This window comes from Mytilus californianus, unplaced genomic scaffold (genome assembly GCF_021869535.1).
Source record: "Mytilus californianus isolate M0D057914Y unplaced genomic scaffold, xbMytCali1.0.p SCAF_104, whole genome shotgun sequence".
Classification (NCBI taxonomy): domain Eukaryota; kingdom Metazoa; phylum Mollusca; class Bivalvia; order Mytilida; family Mytilidae; genus Mytilus; species Mytilus californianus.
In genome coordinates, this window is record NW_026262587.1 from 106,507 (window position 1) to 131,263 (window position 24,757).

General features: G+C 33.4%; 1 protein-coding gene across 3 annotated transcripts; it reads right to left on the minus strand.

Moving 5' to 3' along the window:
• Positions 1–879: 879 nt before the first annotated feature.
• On the minus strand, positions 880–19,532 carry LOC127719215 (uncharacterized). 3 transcript variants are annotated; one of them, XM_052225233.1, is made up of 5 exons: positions 18,414–19,532; positions 13,247–13,336; positions 11,820–11,873; positions 11,490–11,542; positions 880–2,420 (listed from the first exon to the last, which is right to left on the minus strand). In XM_052225233.1, exons 1-5 carry the CDS (start codon positions 19,423–19,425, stop codon positions 1,926–1,928), a joined length of 1,704 nt encoding a protein of 567 aa, XP_052081193.1. In that variant the 5' UTR covers positions 19,426–19,532; the 3' UTR covers positions 880–1,925. The 3 variants fall into 3 exon arrangements, with proteins under 3 accessions (XP_052081193.1, XP_052081192.1, XP_052081194.1); XM_052225232.1 differs by having other exon boundaries at positions 13,247–13,339; positions 18,414–19,531; XM_052225234.1 differs by lacking the exon at positions 13,247–13,336.
• Positions 19,533–24,757: the final 5,225 nt, after the last annotated feature.

Here is a 24,757-nt window from a genome sequence, read left to right on the forward strand (position 1 = left end):
TCTGTTATTGAGTGGTTGTCGTTTATTGCTGTTTCTTATATCTGTTTTTCGTTTATTGTTTTGTAAAGTGTGTTATTGTGTTGTGCCGTTATACCACCATCCCAGGTTAGGGGAGGGTTGGCGCCTTCAAAAATGTTTAACACCGCCAAATTCTTTATGTGCCTGTCCCAAGTCAGGAGCCTGTAGTTCAGTGGTTGTCGTTGTTTCATGTCATTTATATTTGTTTTTCGTAAATTGTTTTGTTATAAATTAGGCCGTTATTTTTCTCTATTGAATTGTTTCATATTTTTCATGTCGGGGTCTTCTATAGCCGACTATACGGTATATGGGTTTTTCTCATTGTTGAAGGCCGCACGGTTTCCTATAATTGCTTACATCCACTTCATTTGAACTTTGGTGGATAGTTGTCTCATTTGCAACCATAACATATCTCCTTATCTTTATATGTATGTGTCTGTCCAAAGCCAGGAGCCTGTAATTCAGTGATTGCCATTGGTTACTGTCACATATATTTTTCGAGCATAAATCAAGCCGTTGGATTCTTTTTTTAATTGTTTGAAATTTTGTTTGCTGTAAGAAAGGTATTAAAAATAAGATTTTGGAATTCACGGGGGCCCGAAAAGAGGCCTTATCATACTTTCTCCTTTCAGTTTGTTTATCATGTTTTTTTTTATTAATCAAATGATGCAAATGCCTAAAAAAAGCTAACCGTAGACAGTTTTGACTGTTTTTGGTTTGATGATTATTTGGAAAACGTTTTATATACTAGTATTTGACGATCAAACTTCCCCTCCCCGACGATAGAAGAAAACGCGTGTCATGATCACTGAAATAGGCATGATACGTTTATATTGACGAAGTAATAATATAAACACCATCCTAACCATCAAAATATATTATCATATTAATATGCATTGAAAAGGAACGATATTGTTTAACGAACACATGAGAGTCTCTAAAGATCAGCTCTCTTGTAGCAAAATATCTCTCGGGGAAACAGTTGTTGAACACCCTTAAAAATATCTCTCGGGGAAACAGTTGATGCACCTCTCGGGGTAACGTATGTAGTTGTTGCACACCCTTAAAAGTTAAGAGAAAAATGTAATTTGTTTGGCATACAAATCTTTCTGCAAATGTGTTTGATAGAAATAAGAAGATTTGGTATGAGTGCCAATGAGACAACTCTCCATCCAAGTCACAATGTGTAAAAAGTTGACAATTATATGTCAAAGTATACGGCCTTCAACACGGAGCCTTGGCTCACACCCAACTGCAAGCTATAAAGGGCCCCAAAATGACTAGGCAGGAATTGGTTCAACAATGATGATTTGACGTGTACAACCCAACAGCAAATATTACATTCACATGCAGGATAATAACATGTTTATAAGAATATACTCTGTTTTCTTCTAGACAGGCAGGCCGATTGATTTTAACCTGTTATAACACATTGCAACAGTTCGTGGGACGATCAGTCTAATTAAAATATGGAGTATAACGAGAGTTATACTCCATATTTAGTACAGAGTTCTGTATTTTAATTAGACTGTGGGACGATCAGTCGCGACTTGTCTATATTTAACTTCCAGATGCTGCGTGTTCGATGGATAAACAGCAGAAATAGCTTTTATTAAGTCATTTCTTAAGACATCTGGTTAATTTGATAAATATGATTGATATTCACTTAATTTATGTCGAAATATGTGTATTTTTGAATGCAGTCTTCTAAGTTCATAAGGATTCTTTGGTTTATGATCTTTTAACAGTGTAAAGGGACTTAAAAGATATAATCTAAGCACTTTCCGTTACATTAAAAATACTCAAATTTTTCATTTGATGTTTATAAGATATTAATATATTACAATATCCCTTTTTTCTTTTGATGTTGATAAGCTGTTAATTGGTAGAAACAAAACTTTTTATTTTCATTTGAATATCGGTCTCCATCCGTTTTTAACACTTTGTACTTTAATTAAATCAACAGGCCGTAAACAGAACGGTTCACTCTGCAGTTGTTCATCAGTTAAACTTCCAAAAATATTACCATCAAAGGCTTCTTTTTCACATAAATCTGCTAATCTGTCTAATTTACAAAATCGAAAACGAGCAACAAGTTCTTCAACTGACATATTTTTTAAACTTTCATCATTAAGAAGTTCTGCATTTCGCTTCGGTGAAACTGCCGACGTTGGTTTAACAACTAAAACAGGTTTAATCGTAGTATCAACTATTTCAGTGTATTCTCCTCCTTCCAAATCGCCTATATGTTCTAAATTTGTCTCATAATTTTGTTTAACGCCACTCCTGCAATTTGCATGATCCTTTCCCATTTCTTTTCCGCTGCTTGTAGGAGTCCATGATTGAACGAAGATATTTTTCAAGCTAGATGGAAATTTCCTCCCAATTGAACCAACTAATTTCTAGAAGATTTAAAAAGAAACATGTATGGCGGATAATTAAACTATATTATCACAAAGCACAATATTGTCATACAGAGCAGTGTTTGGTCAAGGAATTGTTTATTTAAATATACAATTCTTTGGTTTGGTGCAGTGATTTTGTCAAGATTAGTGCAGTGGGTCAATTCTTACTGAAGTTACCATATAATTGCAAATCTATAAATATTATACTTTTTCAATAAAAAAAAATAAACGTTACCGGTTAAGTAGCTTTGAACAGGCTATATCAAGGATAATAATTCCATGTGATTTCTTGAAAAAGATGCTTCAATACACCATTTTCGACCTGGGATTTAAATACGATTGACCTTAATTTTGCACCGGTTGACCTAATGACGGTTGCACAAAAACTAATTTTTGTTTGTGACTGAAAACAAACAATGTGGTGATGTTGAACAATTACGGAAAAGCGTTTTATTTTGGTCAACGGCGGCAAACTCTAAAAATATTGTGTATGTAATGTATAGGATGCCGTCGGATCGGGTAAAATAAAATCTATTGGACAGATTATGAAGTGATCAACAAATGTATGTAGAAATTAAGATGAGATACTTCAATCATTTTGAATCGGTAATGCCCACTTTGTTTGGTCTTATCATTAAAGGAAATCAATTTGAAGCTGTTATATGTTCCAGATCATACTGAGTATTTGAACCATACGCGTATGGTCATGACCATATGCGTATATTCATATGGTCCGACCATCGCGTATAGTCGGACCATATTGTCTTACCTCTTATACATTTCTAGGAATATGATTGGTTAAAAGCAACCGTGTATATTTCATATAAGGGTTAGTAGGCGTGGTTTATTTCAATACACGGTTAGTAGTGGTGTTACGTCCCTTTGTGAAAACAACACGGTGTTGAGGAAAAATCTGAAAGGTTTCAACAGACGAAGAAATTGATAATGAATGATTGAAATAAATTCAGATAACACATAAAAAAGCTAACAAGTTGTTATTTTTGTCATTTGTTTTTGTATAGAGCAAGGGAAGTAGGTTCTTAATATAGAAGACTTGATGATCACTTTGATAGGCCACTAGTCTAAATACCACATGTTAAGATAGTTGTTAAGATAAACTCGTTACACAGTGTGCTAGTGACCTAATACGATATGAATGGGGTCAATATTTTATATGGGGATTCGAGCTTTACTCTCATCCAATATGGAATTTACTGTCCCCATATATATATCGTATTAGGTCACTATCATACTATGTAACTAATAGTATATAGTATATACTAGTTTGGTTATTAACGGGCCAGACCATATGAGTATTTAGACCATATAGGTATTTTTCAAATAACTTATGACTTCCTTTGCAGGAACACACGGCTCTTTCATCGAACCAAAATCGACACAAGTTACTTTCTTTCTAAAAGCCTGTAGATTGCATCTGGGTGTATCTGTTATCTTGCCTGCGCTAGAGTCAATTTAAAGCGCATGCATTTACCATGTCGACTTTTTCGCCCGCAAGTGAAACCACCGGTGTCTTGAAGTCTTAATTCAAAGTCGACGTCGACATATTGTGTTTCGTAATGAAGAATCCATAATGACCATGTAAAAATGCTTTCACTATGATTTTAAGAAACTGTTAATTTATGACACCTTGAAGGGTCATACCTAATGCAACGTTCATCGTATTAAATACCGGGATCATACGCGTATGGTTGTACCATATGAGTACATACCAACATGTTCATGACCATATGCGTATGATCCAAATACTCATATGGTCCATGACATGTATAAACTAAATGATCGAATTTGTCGATTCTTTCTATTCGTATACGGCTTGTTCCTTTATAAATTCCAAAAGGAAGACACCTGCAAATCGACCGTTCAAGGTCTGAATGAGGATAGTTTCTCATAGGAACGGAGATTTAAGAACGCAAGAATGCAACTAACCAGCATTTAAATATATAACTTCTGCTTCCCTGTGAGTCGATATTTCTGAACGAAAATGGACGAAAATGGATTTTTCATTATTTTAAACTACAACCAATGTCCATTGTCATGGAAACAGAAACCTTAAAGCTTTAGCAGTTTCCCAAAAAACCCACCTTCTGCAAATTAGTACGGTTTTTCTATTCTGTGTTCATTATGTGGTCTATTATGGAGAGTTGTCTTATTGGCAATCATACCACATCTTCTTTTTATATATATTAGAATTGTCAAATGTCTTTGATATTAAACAAAATGCAAAATTGAAACCAGTTACATGCGTTTCCTTGTAAAATAATTCTTTGCTTTTTTTTTTTATCAAAAAAAAGATATTATGCTAGTTTTAGAATGTGTTTGACATGTTATTAAAAAGTTAAATATTGATCAAAATTCGAAGAAATGTTGCTTGTACATTTGCAACGTGTACCATATGCTTCTAAACCCCACTGATTTTAGAGGTGTTTGTGTTGCTTAATCTTTAGTTTTCTGTGAAGTGTTTTGTGATCTGTAAATATCTGTTCGATCCATTTTCTTTTGGCTATAACTATACACTCAGTATCACCGGGTTTGTACTATCATGAGCAATACGGTCCCTTTGGTATCTTTCGCCTCTTATGTAGTGTCAATTTCCGTCGTTCTTCTTTGTAACCATGTTGGGGTCGTTTTTGTGTCATGAGCACACCCTCTATTGATTAAGTCCGTATAATGTGAACATGCTCTAGCGTCACGTATCAATAAAGATACGTAAATACCTTACGATGGGACAGAGTGTTATGCCACTACTGAGAAATTGAAAGTAAACAATGAAGAAAAGCTGAAATTTTACGTTTCTCAAATAAATATTAAGGAAAATATCAAGATATGAAGCAGACTTTCTAGTTTCGGTAGTATCCTTAATTTCAAGTTCACTGCGATAAGTGAGATGCAAGCAATCACTGAAATGTGGGCTTTTGAGTGACAGGACACCATCAATATATCTGAAAGTGAAATTAAAGAGCTTACCAAGACGCATTTTGTTTTCGTCTTTTAGAAGGTGCTGTATGGATTCTGCTTTATATGAGTACAAAACAAGTCGTCTTGTTGGGATGCACAATTAGTACCCCTTAAAATACCGACTGTCTGTTAAAATACCAATTCTCCAAACTCAATATATGTTGTTAATAAAAAAAGTCATGCATTTAGATAATACCATCTTCGGTGTATTTCATAGACTGCAATTTGACAAAAAAGAATTGAGTGAAAACCAAACTATTTCTGAGCGATTGTATTGACAATCACACCAAACCGTATGAAATAATTTATTTAATTCTTAGGATTTTTATACTATGATCTATTAACTACAAACGCGCTTCATTTTATGAGAACAGTCAATCATTTGGTTAGCCGTTTTGACAACAGTCAATCATAACAGCTATTACAGTATTACTCAACATACCGCCACCATTTTGTAAAAAGAAAACTCTTAAAATGTTCTATGCTAAAAACTTTTATGTTATCAATAGTTTGATTTTCACTCAATTTTGCTATTCTTACTTGATTTTCGGAAAAAGGCAATTAAAAAAATACCTCATTAATATTTTCAATTTGAGTAAATAACCCTATTCAAGACTTTTCCCGTGGTTTCAATCCTATATCTTTTTATTATTGAGAAGATAGAATATGTGAGAACTGAGATAAAGTTCGTACGTGACGTTGCAATTTTGCAAACGATATTCATTCGAATATTTGGGGATAAAAATAAACTAAAGCTTTCAATAGTAAATATTGTATAACAGTATGTTTGGTGCATTCAAAACGAAATTACATGTCTAACACTTGTATCGCTTCGCACCGACATTTGGAAAGGAATGAGCGTCCTTGTCATGTGTATCTGTGGTGAACCGATTTTTATCAGAGTGAGTTGTGGGGCCAATTACCTTCCAATCATTACTGGTCTTAAAGGGGCATTAGCTACGAGATATAAGAAAAAGAAAAAAAAAGAAAATATGACTTTTTTTGTTAAATCAATAATGAAAGTGAAATAGCGAAATAATAATTCGCTTTGAAAAGCCAGTTTGGTTCAATTTTGTCAAAATAAGCTACGAAACATCGCTGATGAATTATTCACTTGCAAGTGAATAATTCGACCTCATTGAATCCGTATTCATGTGACCTTCCATTTAACCCTTCAGCTAGAGATGGGTTACGCATGAATTAGGCGTGTTCAGTTATGAAAAGGAAAAGAATGTCAACATTGAAAGTGAAACAAGGGTAAACCATTTATTGAATGATTCGATCCACAAAAACTCATTCTTATACAGGTAAAATCGATGATTAAAATATATTTTTAAACTATAATATGAAATCAAACAGACCTAGAAAAATCCAATTGCACGAGTTCGCTACTATTTATATCTATATTTATGTTTATATCGGGTTATAAGACCGTCGGGAGTCTTCGGAGGTCACCTCGATGGTCAATTAGATGGCGTCTAGACTGAAATACACACGAAATGTTGATACATATTATCGAGCCCATGCATTGTAAATTGTTTATTTTAGACTTTTTATAAATTGGATATACGTTTTAGTATGTTATAAATCAAATATGACAATTTGAGTCAAATCGGTGAACATGAATTTGACAGCTAATGCCCCTTTAAAGGACAAGCCTTAGGTCAACGATACAAGTGAAACCCATGGATACATGATGTAAACTAAACGGTTAGTTCAATTTCATACACATTGTATACATCTTCACCACCATAAGAGGATTGCTTCTTTTGATTTTCCTGCCGATGGTCGGTGGTTTTCTACAGGCATTTCGGCTTCCTCCACCAATAAAAACTGGCCGCCACGATATTTATACTATAGCCAATAGTGCTGAAAGTGGCGTTAAACACCAACAATCAACCAATCAATTAGGATAAAGGGTAAAGGTTAAATTCTAACGACGTACTTGTATGCTTATACTCAGATTTAATGGCCACTGCTATTCGTGGTCAATTTCAAAGACAAAGGGCCAATTGCAACCTTTTTGATTTACTGATAAAAATAGGAGGTTGTGGCTAAACATAATGCAGTGTACCAAATAAGGTAGAAATCGAAAGATCATGGATTCGTATGACATTAAAACTCATTCTATCTATAGGCTTTGCAAATTTAATTTTAAAGGCATCTATTTACAGTAACTGTTATTGATAATAAATTAATACATTTTAACCGTATCGAGTGGAAAAAGAAAAGCAGAGACACCTAAGTTAATTAGAATAAATTCGAAATTCGAGAAAACAAAAATCAAAGTGCATTGCAATAAACCGAAAACAACATCCATGGGAACAGTCCAGTTAGAAAGGATACAATGATTTATTGGACTTCATTTGTCAATTGCAATCCAGCTAACCTGAATAATCATAATACCAGAAGTACTACAAATAATAATTTTTTTGTACCAAATGTTAAAAACTGTAATAAAACAAAACTTCTTTGTCTATAATGCTGTGCAAGACTGGAACAATCTACCAGCCAACATAAAAAATATATCAAATAGATCTGCTTTTAAGACTGCAGTTCAAGCTGTGGTCACACCTTACCGGATAGCTCGAACGGACGACGAACGGATGAAAAAAAAAGTTTTCCGTTGACAAAATTTGTATCCGTTGGGTGTCCGTTGGTATACTGATCAAATAAAACGAACGGGTAACGAATGCCTAACGGACACTCACAGGATGTGCAACGTACGAGAAACTGAAACGTACCGGACAGAACGGACGTCGAACGTACATCCAACGGACGAGTACCGCATAAAACGGAAACCTAACGGAAGCGTACCGGATAAAACGGATGAACAAGATAAGCGGAAAATTAAAAGCGATAATAATAATACATATCTTTCAGGACTAAGCAATGATCTTGCCCACCATCTCCTTTGTTTTCTCCTTCTTCTCCTTTCGACAACTAGTAGGTTTATATTTGCAACATTTAAGTTCAGTCGGACCTGAATAAGAGCTGCTTGATAGTGAAGACATGCTCTTACTCCAAGATCCATCATGAGTAATAGACGTTCATGGCACTCAAGAAATCTGACATATCAATAATTGTCATTTCTGAGTGACGCGAAATTTTCAATTGGCATTTATCCGTTTTACATTCGGTAGGTATCCGTTATCCTTCCGTTCATGTCCGTTTCCCATCCGTTCATCATCCGTTATACGTCCGGTAGAAGTCCGTTGGTGAATTTGTCTACCGGACCTCTTACGGATGTATAACGGACACGTAACGGATACAAAACGGAAACGAAACGGACGAGTACCGTACAAAACGGACGCCTACCGGACGTTCAACGAACACTTCATCCGTTGGACGTCCGTTCAAAGTTTTGAACATGCTCAAAATTTTCCACCGGACAGAACAGACGTCGACGGATAAAACGGACGCTAAACGGACATGAAACGGATATGGACGGATGTCTACACGGATAAGAACGGACATCTAACGGACATGAACGGATTGAAAAAAAGTTATCCGTTCGGCATCCGTTCGAGCTATCCGTTAAGGTGTGACCAAGGCTTAAAGAACAATTGAAAATAACAGCCTGGAGATTTTTTATATTTTTTTAAGAAACAATTGATCTTTCTTTTTTTTTCGTGAAAGTCAAATTTTAACATATAATTTGAAATATTATTTTTATATATTTTCAAACAATGGACCCCATTGGTAATACGCTATACTATATAAGCTTTTAATGGGATAACATATTATGATTTAAAAGTATATATATATTATGGAAAGCCACAGTGAACCCCCCGATCATTATTATTTTTTCCTTAGAAATACATGGATTTAAATAAATCTTCGGCTTTTAGAATCCCGCCGATTATTATCAATTCTAAAATCTTCGGCTTTTAAAAATAAAGACCCGCCGATTATTTTCAATGTCAAAATCTTCGGCTTTTAAAAATTCACCGCCGATTATTTTCAATGTCGAAATCTTCGGCTTTTAAAAATTCACCGCCGATTATTATATTATAAAATCTTCGGCTTTTAATCAAATGGCCGCCGATTATTTTCAATTATAAAATCTTCGGCTTTTAAAAGTCTGACCCCCGCCGATTATTATCAAATGTAAAATCTTCGGCTTTTAATCAAGAGCCCGAAGATTATTTTCAATAATAAAATCTTCGGCTTTTAATCAAGAGCCCACCGATTATTATCAATAATAAAATCTTCGGCTTTTATAAACCAAACCAAAAATAATCTCCGGGACCCGAATATTATGATTGTTATAATCTGCGGGGAAATATAAAAATGCAAAGACTTACATCAAATGCAGACGCGGAACAGAGAAATACATTCAAAACTCTCTAGATTTGCATATTCTGGTTCATTACACCAAGAAAGGTTGAGATAGATAGGTGTTATTGTTGAAAAGACAACTGAAAACCTTAAACACGCAAGCACATGCATACTATGTATGTATGTATGTATGTATGTATGTATGTATGTATGTATGTATGTATGTATGTATGTATGTATGTATGTATGTATGTATGTATGTATGTAAGTAAGTGTGTGCGTAAGCGTCTGTATAATTTTTAAGCCCCCCGTGACAAAATAGTTGGGGGGGGGTATAAATTTACCCCTGTCCGTCCGTCTGTTCGTCCGTAAGATGCATTGTTTGTCCGGCTAACTCCTACAGTTTTGAAGGTACAACTTTAATATTTTGTAGGATGTTCATACACATAATAAAGGTGTGCATGGCCACATGATTTTGATTTCTTCCAAATATTGTGACAATTATAGCTGATCACAGCTGTAGTAACCCTAAGTTGGTCATTTTCTTGGTACTACAGCTGCAAAAAGAGATCTTGGTTCAGAGGCGGATTTAGAGTTTTTTTTTCAGGGGGCCCGGACCCCCCCCCCCCCCTTTTTGTGGGAAAAATTTGGTTGATTATATAGGGAATCACTGAAGCATGACTGAAACGGGCCCCCTCTTAGGCAGTCAGTGCCCCTCCCCTATGAAAATTTCTGGATCCGCCACTGTGGTTTGTCCAGCTATCTCCTCCTACAGTTAAATCATCATATATATTGTAAAATTTATAATTTCCTATGGTCAGGCGGGGGTATCGTTTGTGTCTTATAGACAGCATAACAATTTCAAGTTTTTTTTGGCCCTTTTTAAGGAGCTTCATTCATGATAAAGGCAGAGTTTTTACAATACAATATTTTTATTGTCAATCAAGGACGCCCTAAAAGAGCAGTATAATTACAAATAATTTATTACAATGATTATTATTACAAGTATCACTTACAGGAACCCTTTGATTGGTATGTAATTGATATTTTATAGTGTGTTTTTCTATGTTGTGATGTTATACTATTGTTTCAGAAAAGGGAGAAGGTTTGGTACCATTAAAACGTTTAATCCCGCTGCAAATGTTTGCACCTGTCCTAAGTCAGGAATCTGATTACAGTAGTTGTCGTCTGTTTATGTAGTTCACACGTGTTTCTCGTTTCTCGTTTTTTATATAGATTAGACCGTTGGTTTTTCCGTTTGAATGGTTTTACACTAGTAATTTTTTGGGGCCCTTTATAGCTTGCTGTTCGGTGTGAGCCAATGCTCCGTGTTGAAGGCCGTACCTTGATCTATAATGGTTTACTTTTATAAATTGTAACTTGGATGGATAGTTGTCTCATTGGCACTCATACCACATCTTCTTATTTCTATGTAGTTATATCATGACAAGTTACAGATCAAGTTATAATTAGAAATTTGGTCTGGTCTAATGATTTTGTGGCATAGTTTATATGGTCCTTGACTTTGATGTTAAATGGTATAATACATTTGTAATATACAGCTGAAGGTAACAAAATATCAAATAAGGTAAATTAATTCGAACATGTACAATAACAATCATGTGTAAATTCACTAATCCCACCATATTCTATAAATGCCTACTCTAAAATCTTTCCATAATATATATATATATTATTTGTCTTGTTTTTTAAATAATGAAATACCAGGTTCAGTTTTTATACTTGGTACGTATTATTTGAAAAAAGCCTTTCACGAGCCGTAAGCATAAAAAAAAAACCATACGCTACCTTGACTTTTGATTTTTGAGTCATTTCTCTTTTATAAAATATCTCTTGTGCACCTGAAAAAAAAACCCGAATTAATAGTAGTATTACTCTATATGTAAACTTAGAATATAACAAAATTCAAATATTTTGGCTTAAATAAGTAGAACTGATCCGAGCTTGCATTAGCATTTAAAATTTACTTATATGCATAACGCAAATAAGAAATTTACTATTTCGAGAATTGCACAAATGCTTCAGAAATTAATGTAAACATAAATTTGCAGTCAATAAATTAAACCTTTCAATTAGATAAAAAATAACAAAATAGAATCTGAGGATAAATGAATTTACCTGACTCATCAATTACTTCGTAATCATCGGTGTGATCAACATCACCCTTTTTGTCTGAAAAAAAAAGATTGATACATTGAAATATTTTCGCCGATGAAAATTTTACCATATTGAATAATACTTCCAGATACGACGAACAATAAAGATAACTAATTATTTGTAAATTCTTTGCTTTGAATTGAATTTATATATATATATATATCTTAAAGTATTTGATACAAACATGCGTAGTTCTATCTATCTATTCCTGTTTTTAGGTTAATATCCAAAACTTTAAAAATGTTCCAAAAAATTATCATATACATAAGGAAAACAGTCGTAAAAATTCAATTGCTTTGGTCATGTGACAATTTTAGTTTCTGTATATCTAGTATTGAAACAGTTATTTAAGGACGACTGCTCCTATATCAACGAGTCAATTTAAGCTTTCATATTTGCAGTTTTGTAGATTCTTTCTTGCTACTCAATATATTTTGGACTGTTTCTTTTTATCTATAATGGTTTTCTAGATAATAAGCAAACACTAGTAACTTGAAAATGGTTAGAATTGTGATTTTAAGTCAATAACTTCCAAAAAGAAGCTTCAACTCACCCCAACATATGTTTACAAAATTGAAAACATTGTTGCAACATCATACAACACTTAACTCGAGGAATGTTTCTTAATGCGATAATAAATAGGAAAACTAAAATGATACACAAAACACGCGAACATCAGTTACAAAGTAAAATACAAATTTCATTTATGAGTTATCCAGCAGGATCGTAGAATAACTATGATTTCAAGTTTTCAAAGTTTCGCACCTCGTAGATTTTTTTTTTTATTTTTCAAAGGAGCCTTTATTAACAAACAGTTTTTTTTTTTTACAAAAGCCAAACAATTATTTAAAATTTAGTATTAGCAGAACATGTAATTAAAGGGAGCAGAAAAAAACCCACTAGAAATAAGAAAGGAGAGGGCAATCTAGATTGCAAAATACAATTGGTTTCCCATGGGCGACACTAGTAGCATTTTTTTAGATACATACGTTAGAAAGTTGATTTTGAGAAAGAGACTTTGTTAGAATAAAAGAAAAAATATTAGTAAAAAAAAACATAGGTTTCCGTTGCTTTTCTTAAGTTAAATGTTACTCAACTCCCCTACCATTTCTGCAATTAAAAACGTTTCTTGTCATAGCGTAGAAAAGACTTCTTAGCTGCTTTCGGGTTAATGAAAATATATTGCGTTGCCTCTGGTAAAATGAAGAGTGCACGAAATGTCTAGTAATAAAAAATATCGACTACACACAATGACCAATCAGGATTAGCCATACTCTTATTCTAGATATTTTCATTACTTGGCTGCGCCCATGATTCTCAATTGCTTATTGTATCCTCTAGTCTACAAGTACAATTTGTACAACTGTGGTCGTATATGCATAATATACCTGACATCAGTATATAGTCATCATTATCACCAACTTTATCACGCATTCTTGGAATTGTCATTGCTTTTTGCAAATTTGATGGACAATCTTCTGCTAAAAAATGAAAGTTCAGTTATTGATTGATAGAAAATGGTAAATATAATCAAATAGTCAATATCTATCTACCTTGAGAGAAAAAAATCGGACAAACCATTTTGGCATTATTACCCCTGAACCGTTCATTTTGTCAAATTTCGCAATTGTATGCTATTATCTTGAAAACTTATATATAGAAAGAAACTTAATGTAGGAAACATTACTTACAAATAAATCAACATGACCGAAAAACCCAGGTTGACTCCTGATATGAAGTATTGTCTTTAAATGAAACGAACGCTTCATTCATTTGTGTGTCCGCAGCGATTTACCTTCATCGGGAACGCTCAAACCCTAAACTATGTAATCCAAGGATGGAAAATACCTGAATACTACAGATGATGTTTGATCAAAAGGAACACAATATAATAACCAAATCTTTTTAAAACCAACGAATAGATTAAAGACGATTTTACCCAATTTTGCGTTTTGGGCTATAATTTTCAAAACTGAAAAAGATGGAGAGAAATATTAAACAGTAATTTTGAATGATGGGCTACATAATATCGACAGATAGGTCAATACAACCGATTTCTTTTAGTAAACTACTTTTATGAGTAACTGCAAATAATTTGCAATGCACTACGGCTACAAATGAGTTGTGATGCACTAAATGATGATTTGCATACTTTTATTTGTTTTATGGTTATAATCTTGATAATAACAATAAATAGAGAAAAACTTTCAGAAAGGTTTAGCTAGCTATAAAACCAGGTTGAATCCACCATTTTCTTCATAAGGAAATCCCTGTACCAAGTCAGGAATATGACAGTTGTTTTCAATACGTTTGATGTGTTTGAGCTTTTGATTTTGCCATTTGATAAGGGACTTTTCGATTTGAATTTTCATCGGAGTTGTGTATTTTTGTTATTTTACTTTTTAAACAGCAAAGATGACCCGCTAGACTAGAACTATACATAAGTCAACATGATCCAGATAGTCAATCCACTCTTTATAGAAGTTGATATCTTATCGCTCTTCAATGATATTTCCCCCGTTTTTGGCGAAAATATAGTCGATAGAGACAAACTGTAAACAGCTAAACTCACCAGCAAGAAAAGAGCTATAAAGTAAGTTGCAAAAGCCGACATTGTCAGTTGATATGTCGTTTAATGATGCTTTATTACAAATGTGTTTAGGTGTTTTTTTTTTAAGCTACTACCTTAAAAACTATAATACATAGAGAGACATTTTACATAACAAAAGTATTCAGCTGGACAAGATCTACTAACAAGTCAACATAACCAAAATGAAAAGACGAAATCGACAGTTGACTCCTAATAGGAATCATTGCTCTAAAAGATCCTAACAGGATAAACACTCCGTTTTTTTTTGGCATTTTTGGCAAATTTCTTGAAAAATATTATTTGTAGAGAAAACAGTTAACAGCAACAAAAGGCTCAAACAAGCCTGATTTGCTCACCTAGTACTTTCAAATAAAATAGATACAATGCAATGATAATATATCTGTTGAATCTTTTCGGTCCAAACTCTTATTAGTTGTTAAAATCAATATTGCTTTTTCAAGATATAAAGCAAAATAAAAAGAAATAGATTTATATTGTGATTAAGGGGCATCAGCTCCTGTAAAGATTTGACCGATATTGTTATTCAGGTTGACATATTTGTAGATCTTGTGTTGCTTTTCGTTTTTGCAATTTAAATCTATCTATCTGTAAGATATTAGGAAAAACACATTGGTAAAAAATCATCATCATTAATTGGCATAAATGGCAATGTCGTTCATTTTGTTTATTTTCTAGATCTTATTTTGCTGGTAATTTGTACTATTTACAGCTTTTCTCATTTCTCCTTAGTCTCCAGTACAAAGCAAAAAATGGGTAAAAATCGGCAATCAACGGCAATAACTCCTATAAAGAGACGACTGAAAATTTCAGCCACGTTGATATCATTTGGTTGAGCGTTTTTGTTTTTTTACAGTTTCGCTTTTTCTACTGTAGTTTCCGGAAAAATCAAACTATGGGTAAAATTCCCCAATCAAGGACAAAAACTCCTATGAAGAGTCGTCTTAAAATTTCAGCCATGTTGTTGCTATTATTTTTTTTTGTATTATAGGTTCTGCAAAAGACACAAAAATAGGTAAACATTGTCGTTTAATGGAATAACTACTAATAGAGGTCGATTGATGACATTTTGTTGATTTGTTTTGTTACGTACAGTTTATATCCGTCTTCTAGAGTTTCCATCCAAAAACCCTTAAAAATTGGTAAAAAATTGCATTAATGGGAAATAACTCATATATTGAATCGACTGTTAATTTGGCCATGTTGGCTGATTGGAAGATCTTTTGCTATTTATTTTTTTTTAAATTGCTCTCTCTAAGTATTATAGTTTTGCTATATGATAAAAATCGTTATTTCTGGGTAATAACTCCAACAAGGAGCCGTTAATATGGACATTTTTTTCATTTTTCCTACCCGATTTTCTCTCTATATATATTTGTTTTCAAGATAATAGACAATACAAGCATTTTATCTCTATGTTCGCTTTTTGGGCTTTGTGTCCATGTTGGAATTCAGGCGTTATCACGAGACACACTTATTTCAACTAGGTACACCAAGGATAATTATGGCGAAGTTTGGTTCCATGTCATTTGCAGGAGTTTCAGACGAGAAGTTTTTTTAAATATAAGTTAATGGAAGACGGACGATAACGGCTGCAAAGTGATGAGAGTATAAATAATTATAAAAAACCAAGACCAAATGATAAGGCAAACATAACTGAAGTTTTCAATCAACTCCAATTAGGAGTTATTGACTTGAAACTGGGATTTTAATCCTTTTATGTATTTTTAGCTATTTTCCTGAAAACTGTAGATAGCGAGAAGCTGTTTATTGCAAACATGGTAAATTAAGGCGACAGTAGTTTAGCGATGTTCAAATCTCGTAAATCGATTGGAGATAGACAAAGCATGTCAACAAACAAAAACTGAGTGAATCGCATGAACTACAAAAGGAGCGAGGCCGGATGCGTCGACAGGATAAGCCTCTCTTGCTATGCATGCATCATCCTCAGTCAAAATGTCACAATCGGGAATTAAACATAATCGGTAAAATTACAGATCAGACAACTATCTTGGTTAGTACAGCAAGATACAATCTACAAAAAAGTATTAAAATAAATACCGAACGCCAAGGTTTATAAAAAAGGGGAAGTCCATAAAACCCGACAAAATCAAACGCTCGACTATAAAAAAGTATAACAAAAAATACCGAACTTCAAGGCAAATTCAAAAAGGGGAATGCCATAAAAACTGACAAAATCAACCAAAGGAACGAATGTAAAACGACTGACATTTTCTTGACTTTGGTACAGGTATTTTTTGAGGAAAATGGTGGGTTAAATCTGGTTTTATAGCTAGCTACACTTCCCACTAGTATGACAATTGTTTATGACAAAATTGGGCGAGCAAATAGATCAACTAGACTGAAATTGTCAATCAACTCCATATAGTAATTATTGCCCTTCAATGTTTACCCATTTTTGTGAGTTTTGACTATCATCTTTAGACAAATGATGAGAAAGAAAAGATTTACCAATAGGTGAACATAACTGAATTAGGGAATCAAGATTTCTCTATTCTTTATTTCTCAAACACCATATAGTTGCAATGGTACAAAGAAGTTCATAAAAAGTTATAACATAGCATAAACACACATGACAAGATGAGATGAAAAAAAAAATAAAATAAAATAAACTGTAGTGGCGAAGAGTGGTGATTAACCAGGAAGACTTACTTGAAAAGTTATAACCTTGATAAATTTGCACAGCTTTTTTAACTTATTTTTGTATTTTAACTGAAATAGTTTTCCAAACTTTTAGTATATTAATTCTGTGCAAGAAAAAAGTATCCAAATATTGTGCTCGAAAATTTGCCAAAGAGTTACACTGCAAAATGTAATGAAATTCATCACCAATCTCGTTGCATTGACATAAATTACAATATCTATAGTTACGTTCAATTTTACCAGTTTCGATGGGTAACTTGTGGCTTCCCGTTATAAATCTATAATATGTTATTCTATCTTTATCACTTAAAATATTCAGATATTCTTCATATTCAAATTTTTGTTTAAACAATTTGTAGGAAACCTTTTGATGAACAGTCAATCGACCTATGATATTATGAACTGCCACCAAATGATAATTTTTACAAAGAAGTATCGCCACGAAGGCCTTTAATTGGCCAAAATATCAATATCTGTAATACCATATGTAAAAACCTATTTAAGATCTTAAATATGCAAATTTAGATAAACAAGACACTTTTGATGTCTGTTGTTCCTTTTAACAATGTTGACAGCTTCAAAAGTATGATAATGTACTAATTTTTAGCCAAATTGCCTGTTTTTATGAATTTGTAAGGTTTACTTCCTTCGGAAAAATATTGACCACACAAAAAAATTTGCTGTATAAAAAGATGTGTATGGGTCAGAAACATATCCTAACTAAAAATTATGGTTGTCCTTGAATGTGGTATGTCGTTTGAAGCAAAAACTATTAAAATTTAGGCAACAAACTAGTCAAAATTTGGATTATCTTGATAAAAGTGCACACTTATATGACTTCATAATTGTTCTAATGCGTCAGAACTTTTTTAATTTGTATTTGTCAGATATTTTTACATATATTGAAATTTTAATTTTTATTACCAAAGCTAAATTTCACAGAATTTTAGGGCCAATATGGACCCTTCGTGGACCTACTTTTAACGTTTTTTTTTTATTTGATTGAAAACTATAATAGAAAAGAGAAACTAGACACCAAGACAAAATCTACAGTATAAATAAAGTAATGGAGATCTATAGTTTAATTCTTATGGGTTTATTGACTGTCAATGCTTGTTGTATATTTCTACCCAGTGAACGACGATTCAGGTTCCATGGAGCCTATAATTTTATTTTCAATCGATAGTTTAAGGATGAGATGGCACTCATATACGTTTGAACTGCCACAACCTATTCATTTTTATTTTATTTTTTCTCAACTTATTTAATTCAATAACTTATACCTGAACTTTTTCTTCTAGGAGGAACTTTAGGAGGTGGTACAGAATACGGTACTTCTTCGCGGATCTTCAAATTTATCATGCGTCTGGGCTTTTTGACCATATCAACATACAGCATACTATCAACAGCTGACATATCTTGGCTTTGTGAAACATTTGTTGACAGTAAAATTTCATAATCTTTGTCGCCTTGTTTGATGGCAAGATATACTTCCAGTTCTTTCACGATTTCCCCGTTTGTAGGCAACATGATAACATTTCTATGTACAAACTTTCCCTGATCCTTCTGTAGAGTCTGTGGCTTACTATGGCCTACAACAACTTCTTCGGTGGTGAATCCCAAAAGTTTCAAACTACCAGTAAATGTACATATATTGGGTAGAGCTTCATCAAGATTTGTTGTAAAAAGTTTCTGTACTTCTTCATCGACAAATGTTACATTTTGAGGTAAAGGAAAGCGATCAATTACCTCTTTTATAGTGTACTGATTATTGTCGGGTCTGGAAATAAGGTGGTATTGCCCTGATGTTGAAATGATTAATAGTTGTCCACTTTTCACATCCGTACAAACTAAACCGATTCCTTCCAGAAATCTATCAAGTTCAAGACTGTCCCCTTTTTCAACGTTTCTTGCTGAAAAACGTTCTGTAGTTCGCGATGTGAAAGCCTCTATCACAGTAACATACCTGGGAAAAACTTTTATCAGTTCTTCAACAGAATGGAAAGTTTTCTCCATCAATGTTACTCCTGTAATTTTAACTTTTCCTTTGTATTCAAGCGGAATAAATATCTCTTCCATTTTTTTATTTTTTGCAGATACAACATCAGCTCTCACCTTTTGAATGCACTTAAGACCATCCAGTCTTATCAGATCACCTGGAGAAAATGATTCGTTGTCATTGTTATAGAACCCTTCTGCCACTTTAACGAGAATCGGCAGTTTCTCGTCTCTGATTATTTCTTTGAGGGGTGCGGATTTTTCTGACCACTCAATCGTTTCTTCTGTAGATTCCATTGCAACATTTATAAAAAGACTGATATTGCTTCCTGGTTAAACTAAAACGCAATTTCAAGCAATGTATGATTTAAAGATATTTTAAATATCGACATTGACCGTTATTCAACCATAATATTTTACAAGAATTATCACCTTGTTGAAATTGACACTACCTAGTAATCCCTTGAATAGAAGGTATTATGTCACATATCCAAATTTAGCACATTTCAACAAACTTATTAAACAATCAAGTGCATAGGAGTCAAAGGAGTAATTTTTTCCATGGCTCAGAAAAAACTGAAAACTTTTTCAGGTTTAATAATAATTGAATATATATCAGGAGGGAAAAGGTGAACATTTTCATGAAAAATTATTCCACAGCTATATTTGCTACTGAAAATGATACTTCCTTCTTCTCTCTATGGTGTGTTATTATTGCCATTGTTGTATCGATGAATGAATTATTAAGTTTGTTCTATGAAAAATTAATTAACTATTTCTTCTAAGACCTAAGATCAAGGGTCATTTTTGGTTAGATCAGCTCTTGTAAATTTTTTTGTTTTTCCAAATAATTTGGCCTGGACCATCACTGAAGAGAAATTTGGTGTCGAAATGCGCATCTGGTGCATTAAATTGGTACCGTATAAGTAATTTTATTGCTGCTTATTTCATTTGTTAGATTACGCATTTTTTTTATCTACCTCAGAAAAGTTAATCAAAATATATATCAAAGTTATAATTTCATATTCGTTCAACTAAAATTTCCACAGATTATTTAAAACCATTAAAATAAAAATATTTTAAGATCCTAATAAAGCACTTGTAATACTGTACTCAGACTGATGGTTTATTGTTTTTGTTATAAGATCATGTCGGATATAAGATGGAAATTTTAACTAAAAGTATTAGGAACATTTAGAACAAGAGAGCCATATAAAAAGTGTGTCTGCAAAATGCGTTGAATAAGACCACCAGTTTAAAACACTAATACAGGAAGGACACCACTCGCCCTCCTTGCTTGCAAATCAACGCCCTCTTAGTTATCAAAGAGAAAAATTGTTACGTTTCGCACCATAGTTCGTACACATGACACATGTTTGACTTACTCTAGTAAGATCGAGGGGTCTCAGTGGCTGAGTGATCTAAGTAGTTCATTAGCAGTGATCGCTATCCTGTCAATTCTGAGGTTGAGAGTTCGAAGCCTGCTTGTGGCGAGGTGTGTTCTAATCAGATCTTAATTGACAAAGATTGCCAGTTTTCCTGCCAAATGTTGATGGTTCTCTTCGGGTACTATGTGTCATCCATCAATAAAATCTGTCCATTACCATATAGCCAAGTTCGTAGAAAATGGCATAAAACATCAAACAAACAAGTAAGCTCGAGACTAAAATTGTGTATAAAATAATTGAGAATATAAAAAACGTAAAGGTTAACAAAACGCTAAACGTTACCAGGTGGGTTTTGCAGCCTTCGTTTTAGTGCAATTCCATATTTTGTGAGCTGGAAAACTTTAAATGTATAACAAGTATACGGATAACACTGTGGGGACTGATTGTCCATTAGCAGGGATGGCATGGATCAGATTTGAACTATGAAAATAAACATTAAATAGCGTATATACAATAAATTCATCCAACCTTACAAATAATATATATATATATGCGTTTGACTTTTCGACTTTTAATAACACTATTCTGTATTTTAAATTAAAAAGTAAAGTACATTTTTTTTCGGATGGGAAAATCTACAATAAAATAACTCTCTATAAAAACGAAAGTTTTCAGAAATTGCTTCAAAATTAACAAGAAAATAACTCTAATAAATTTGAAGTCAAAAGCACGACTATGCAAACTCAACATACGGTTAGATTGCTATTTCCCGAAGGCATCAACAAAATTGACTTGAGAATAATTATGCTATTCTTTTAAGTCCTCATGTATTCTGGTATTTTTACATCCTTGGCTTTCAAAGTTTTTAATTTGAGCGTCCCTGACTAAGGTGAATCGATAAAAGCCATTCAGACGCAATAAATTTATAAACATCGCGAAACACATCGATAAGACACAAGCCATAGTATCGGTCAACCAAATAGTGATTGTGACCGTAAATTTTATGTAGTGTCGAGTTCAGTCTTTGGTCGTTCCCGATGAAGGTAAATTCATAAAAACCCTTCAGACGCAATAAATGTATTATGTGCTATTTTCTTTTTCAACACTGGGTCGGTACCGCTGCTGGTATAGACTGTAATTCCCTGGGTGTAGTCAATACTGACATGATCTACAACATTTTCTTAATTCTCCATTGTTAAAGTAAGATTTTTTTTAGAAACTTGGTTCCAATTCCGTCAGGAGAAATAGACCTAAGATTAATTTGGCTATTCTTTTTATGTCCTTTTTTATCATATTGCTATTCAGGTATTTAAACATTTTTGGCCTCAAACTTTTTTGGGCTTAAGTGTTTCTGATGCAGGTAAATCCAAATACCACTTGTAAGAAATCAATAAATTAATTTATAAAATGATATTAAATCTACTAGCACTGGGTTGATACCGTTGCTGGTTGAATTTTTTGGCAACAGTAGTTACCCGATTCTCATTTTCATATATAAATCGATTAAGAAGAAAGATGCAAATCAAGGTAACAAACAAAAGGAGAGGGAATCACATAAACTCCAAAGGTAGCGAGACCGGGTCCACAGGGCCTTACCCTGTCTCCTGCTATGCATGCATCACCCGTCATACAAATCCTGACTCAGTCAAAATGTCACAATCAGGAAAAGGATAACAGATCAAACGACTATGCTTGTATATAAAGATCTAAGACCGTGAAATCATGTCGCTAGTGATTTTAGACACAAACCCATCGTATTGGTCAACCAATTAGTGATGGTTACTGTAAAACTTATGTAGTGTCGGATTTTAGTCTTTCTACCTCATAAATCTATTTGAGCAGTTTTTAGGTAAGGAGTTTAAAGTCTGTATATTGTGAACTGTTCAACATGCACGTTCGTAACATCGTAATAATTGGGATATGCAAAACGCCATACGATAGGGAAGAGGATATGTTATTACTGAGAAATGGACTGGTAGTCCCCAAAGGTATCATTAGCATAGTAGTAAGAACTTGAAACTGGCATTTATTATAACATGCTTTTCTTTCAAAAAAAAACTGTTGGAGCAGTGTTTGCGCAATGAGCAAACCCCTGTTTATAGTCTGCAAAGTGTGAATATGCATGATCATATAAATTTGGATATGTAAACGCCACATGATAGGGAAGAGGGTATGTTATTACTGAGAAACGGACTTTTAGTCTCCAAGGGTTTCATTAGCATAGTAGTAAGAATCTCGGAACTGACAAAATATTTAACATGCTTTTCTTGAGTTCTCCGTTGAAAGTAAAAAATAATTTACTAACTAAGGTTTCAACTCCCTCAGTCAAAGTTGACTTAAGATTAATTTGGCTATTCTTCTAAGGAGTTTACTCCCTCAGATAAAGTTGACATAAGATTAATTTGGCTATTCTTCTAAGGAGTTTACTCCCTCAGGCAAAGTTGACATAAAATTAATTTGGCTATTCTTCTGAGGAGTTTACTCCCTCAGGCAAAGTTGACTTAAGATTAATTTGGCTATTCTTCTAAGGAGTTTACTCCCTCAGGCAAAGTTGACCTAAGACTAATTTGGCTATTCTTCTAAGGAGTTTACTCCCTCAGGCAAAGTTGACCTAAGATTAATTTGGCTATTCTTCTAAGGAGTTTACTCCCTCAGGCAAAGTTGACCTAAGATTAATTTGGCTTTTCTTCTAAGGAGTTTACTCCCTCAGGCAAAGTTGACCTAAGACTAATTTGGCTATTCTCCTAAGGAGTTTATTCCCTCAAGCAAAGTTGACCTTAGATTAATTTGGCTATTCTTCTAACGAGTTTACTCCCTCAAGCAAAGTTGACCTAAGATTAATTTGGCTATTCTTCTAAGGCGTTTACTCCCTCAAGCAAAGTTGACATAAGATTAATTTGGCTATTCTTCTAAGGAGTTTACTCCCTCAGGCAAAGTTGACCTAAGATTAATTTGGCTATTCTTCTAAGGTTTCAACTCCCTCAGTCAAAGTTGACATAAGATTAATTTGGCTATTCTTCTAAGGAGTTTACTCCCTCAGGCAAAGTTGACATAAGATTAATTTGGCTATTCTTCTAAGGAGTTTTTTTTATCATATAGCTCCTCACGTATTCGTGTGTTTTGTTGGCTTTGGAAAGTTTGGGTCTGATCGTTCCTATTGAAGGAAAATCATGAAAGGCGCTATGTATGCAACATAAGAGTTGGTTCACTACCTCATAAATTTGGCCCTAAAAAGCTGAAATCTCTTTTAATGTGATAATGTATACAAAATGTGTTCAAAACAGAAGTTAAAATGTTCAGTTTTATTTAAAAAAGATTTTTACCGAGTCATTAATGAAGGTATTTTTTTATATAACCTGATTTTTTTGCATAATTTGGCAAAATATATGACAATTTTTTGAAACAGTGTTGCCATCCCTCACCCACAAATAGATATTAATTATCCTTCACTTTTCTAACAAAATGTCAATGTACGAGGGGTGGCACCACATAGGAAGTCATGAATAGGGGCATTAAGATCCGGTTTTGGCTCAAGAAAAATTAAATGTTTGGCAACTATTTCAAGTTGGCACATAATGTTGGAAATGCATAGAGTCAAGAAATATAGATGAAAAACATAAGATTTTTTTTATCTGATGACGTCACAGCTACGTCATAATATGTACTGTTTTCATAGAAACGATGAGTTTATGCAGTTCTCCATCGTTATTTACATTATGGAAACATTGTGCGCAGCCAAGAAACAACAACACAATTTAAGAGAAGCTTTATTATAACTATTGACATAATCTCACCAAATATAAAGATGTTTCTTGTATGCGCACATACTTTGCCATTCTAAAATATACTTAAAATTTGACGTAAAACAGGAAAAATCAAGAATTTTACAAAATATACTAGTACAAATTTCGTCAGGGTCTGTTGCCATGGTAAATCGTGAAATTTGTTTTTATTTTCTGTACCTTGTACATAAGTATTTAGGACACATTTAAGCTAGTTCTCAACAGGGCACTACTTATTTAAGCATCAATTATTAAATAAAGTCTATTCTAGAAATGCTCTATGTTTTAATAATGGTCTTATTATTTAGGAGACAAAATAAGTAACATTGCTGCAGTCTTAAAATAAGAAATCATCCGTTTTTGGCTTCTTAACTTGATTTGGCGCAGATTCCATCGTTCAATTATATGACGACCGAACGCAGATTTGAAAAGATGATAAGACTAATATCACGCCACTAT

What these genes read in the sequence shown, in the direction of transcription:
- LOC127719215 (XM_052225232.1), bottom strand. Translation starts at nt 19,425, where the DNA reads ATGGAATCTACAGAAGAAACGATTGAGTGGTCAGAAAAATCCGCACCC. An exon ending in TCCTAGAAGAAAAAGTTCAG is followed by an intron (nt 13,340 to 18,413) that starts GTATAAGTTATT and finishes TTCATTTTTTAG; the next exon opens with CAGAAGATTGTCCATCAAAT. An exon ending in CTCAAAAATCAAAAGTCAAG is followed by an intron (nt 2,421 to 11,489) that starts GTAGCGTATGGT and finishes TAAATCTTCTAG; the next exon opens with AAATTAGTTGGTTCAATTGG.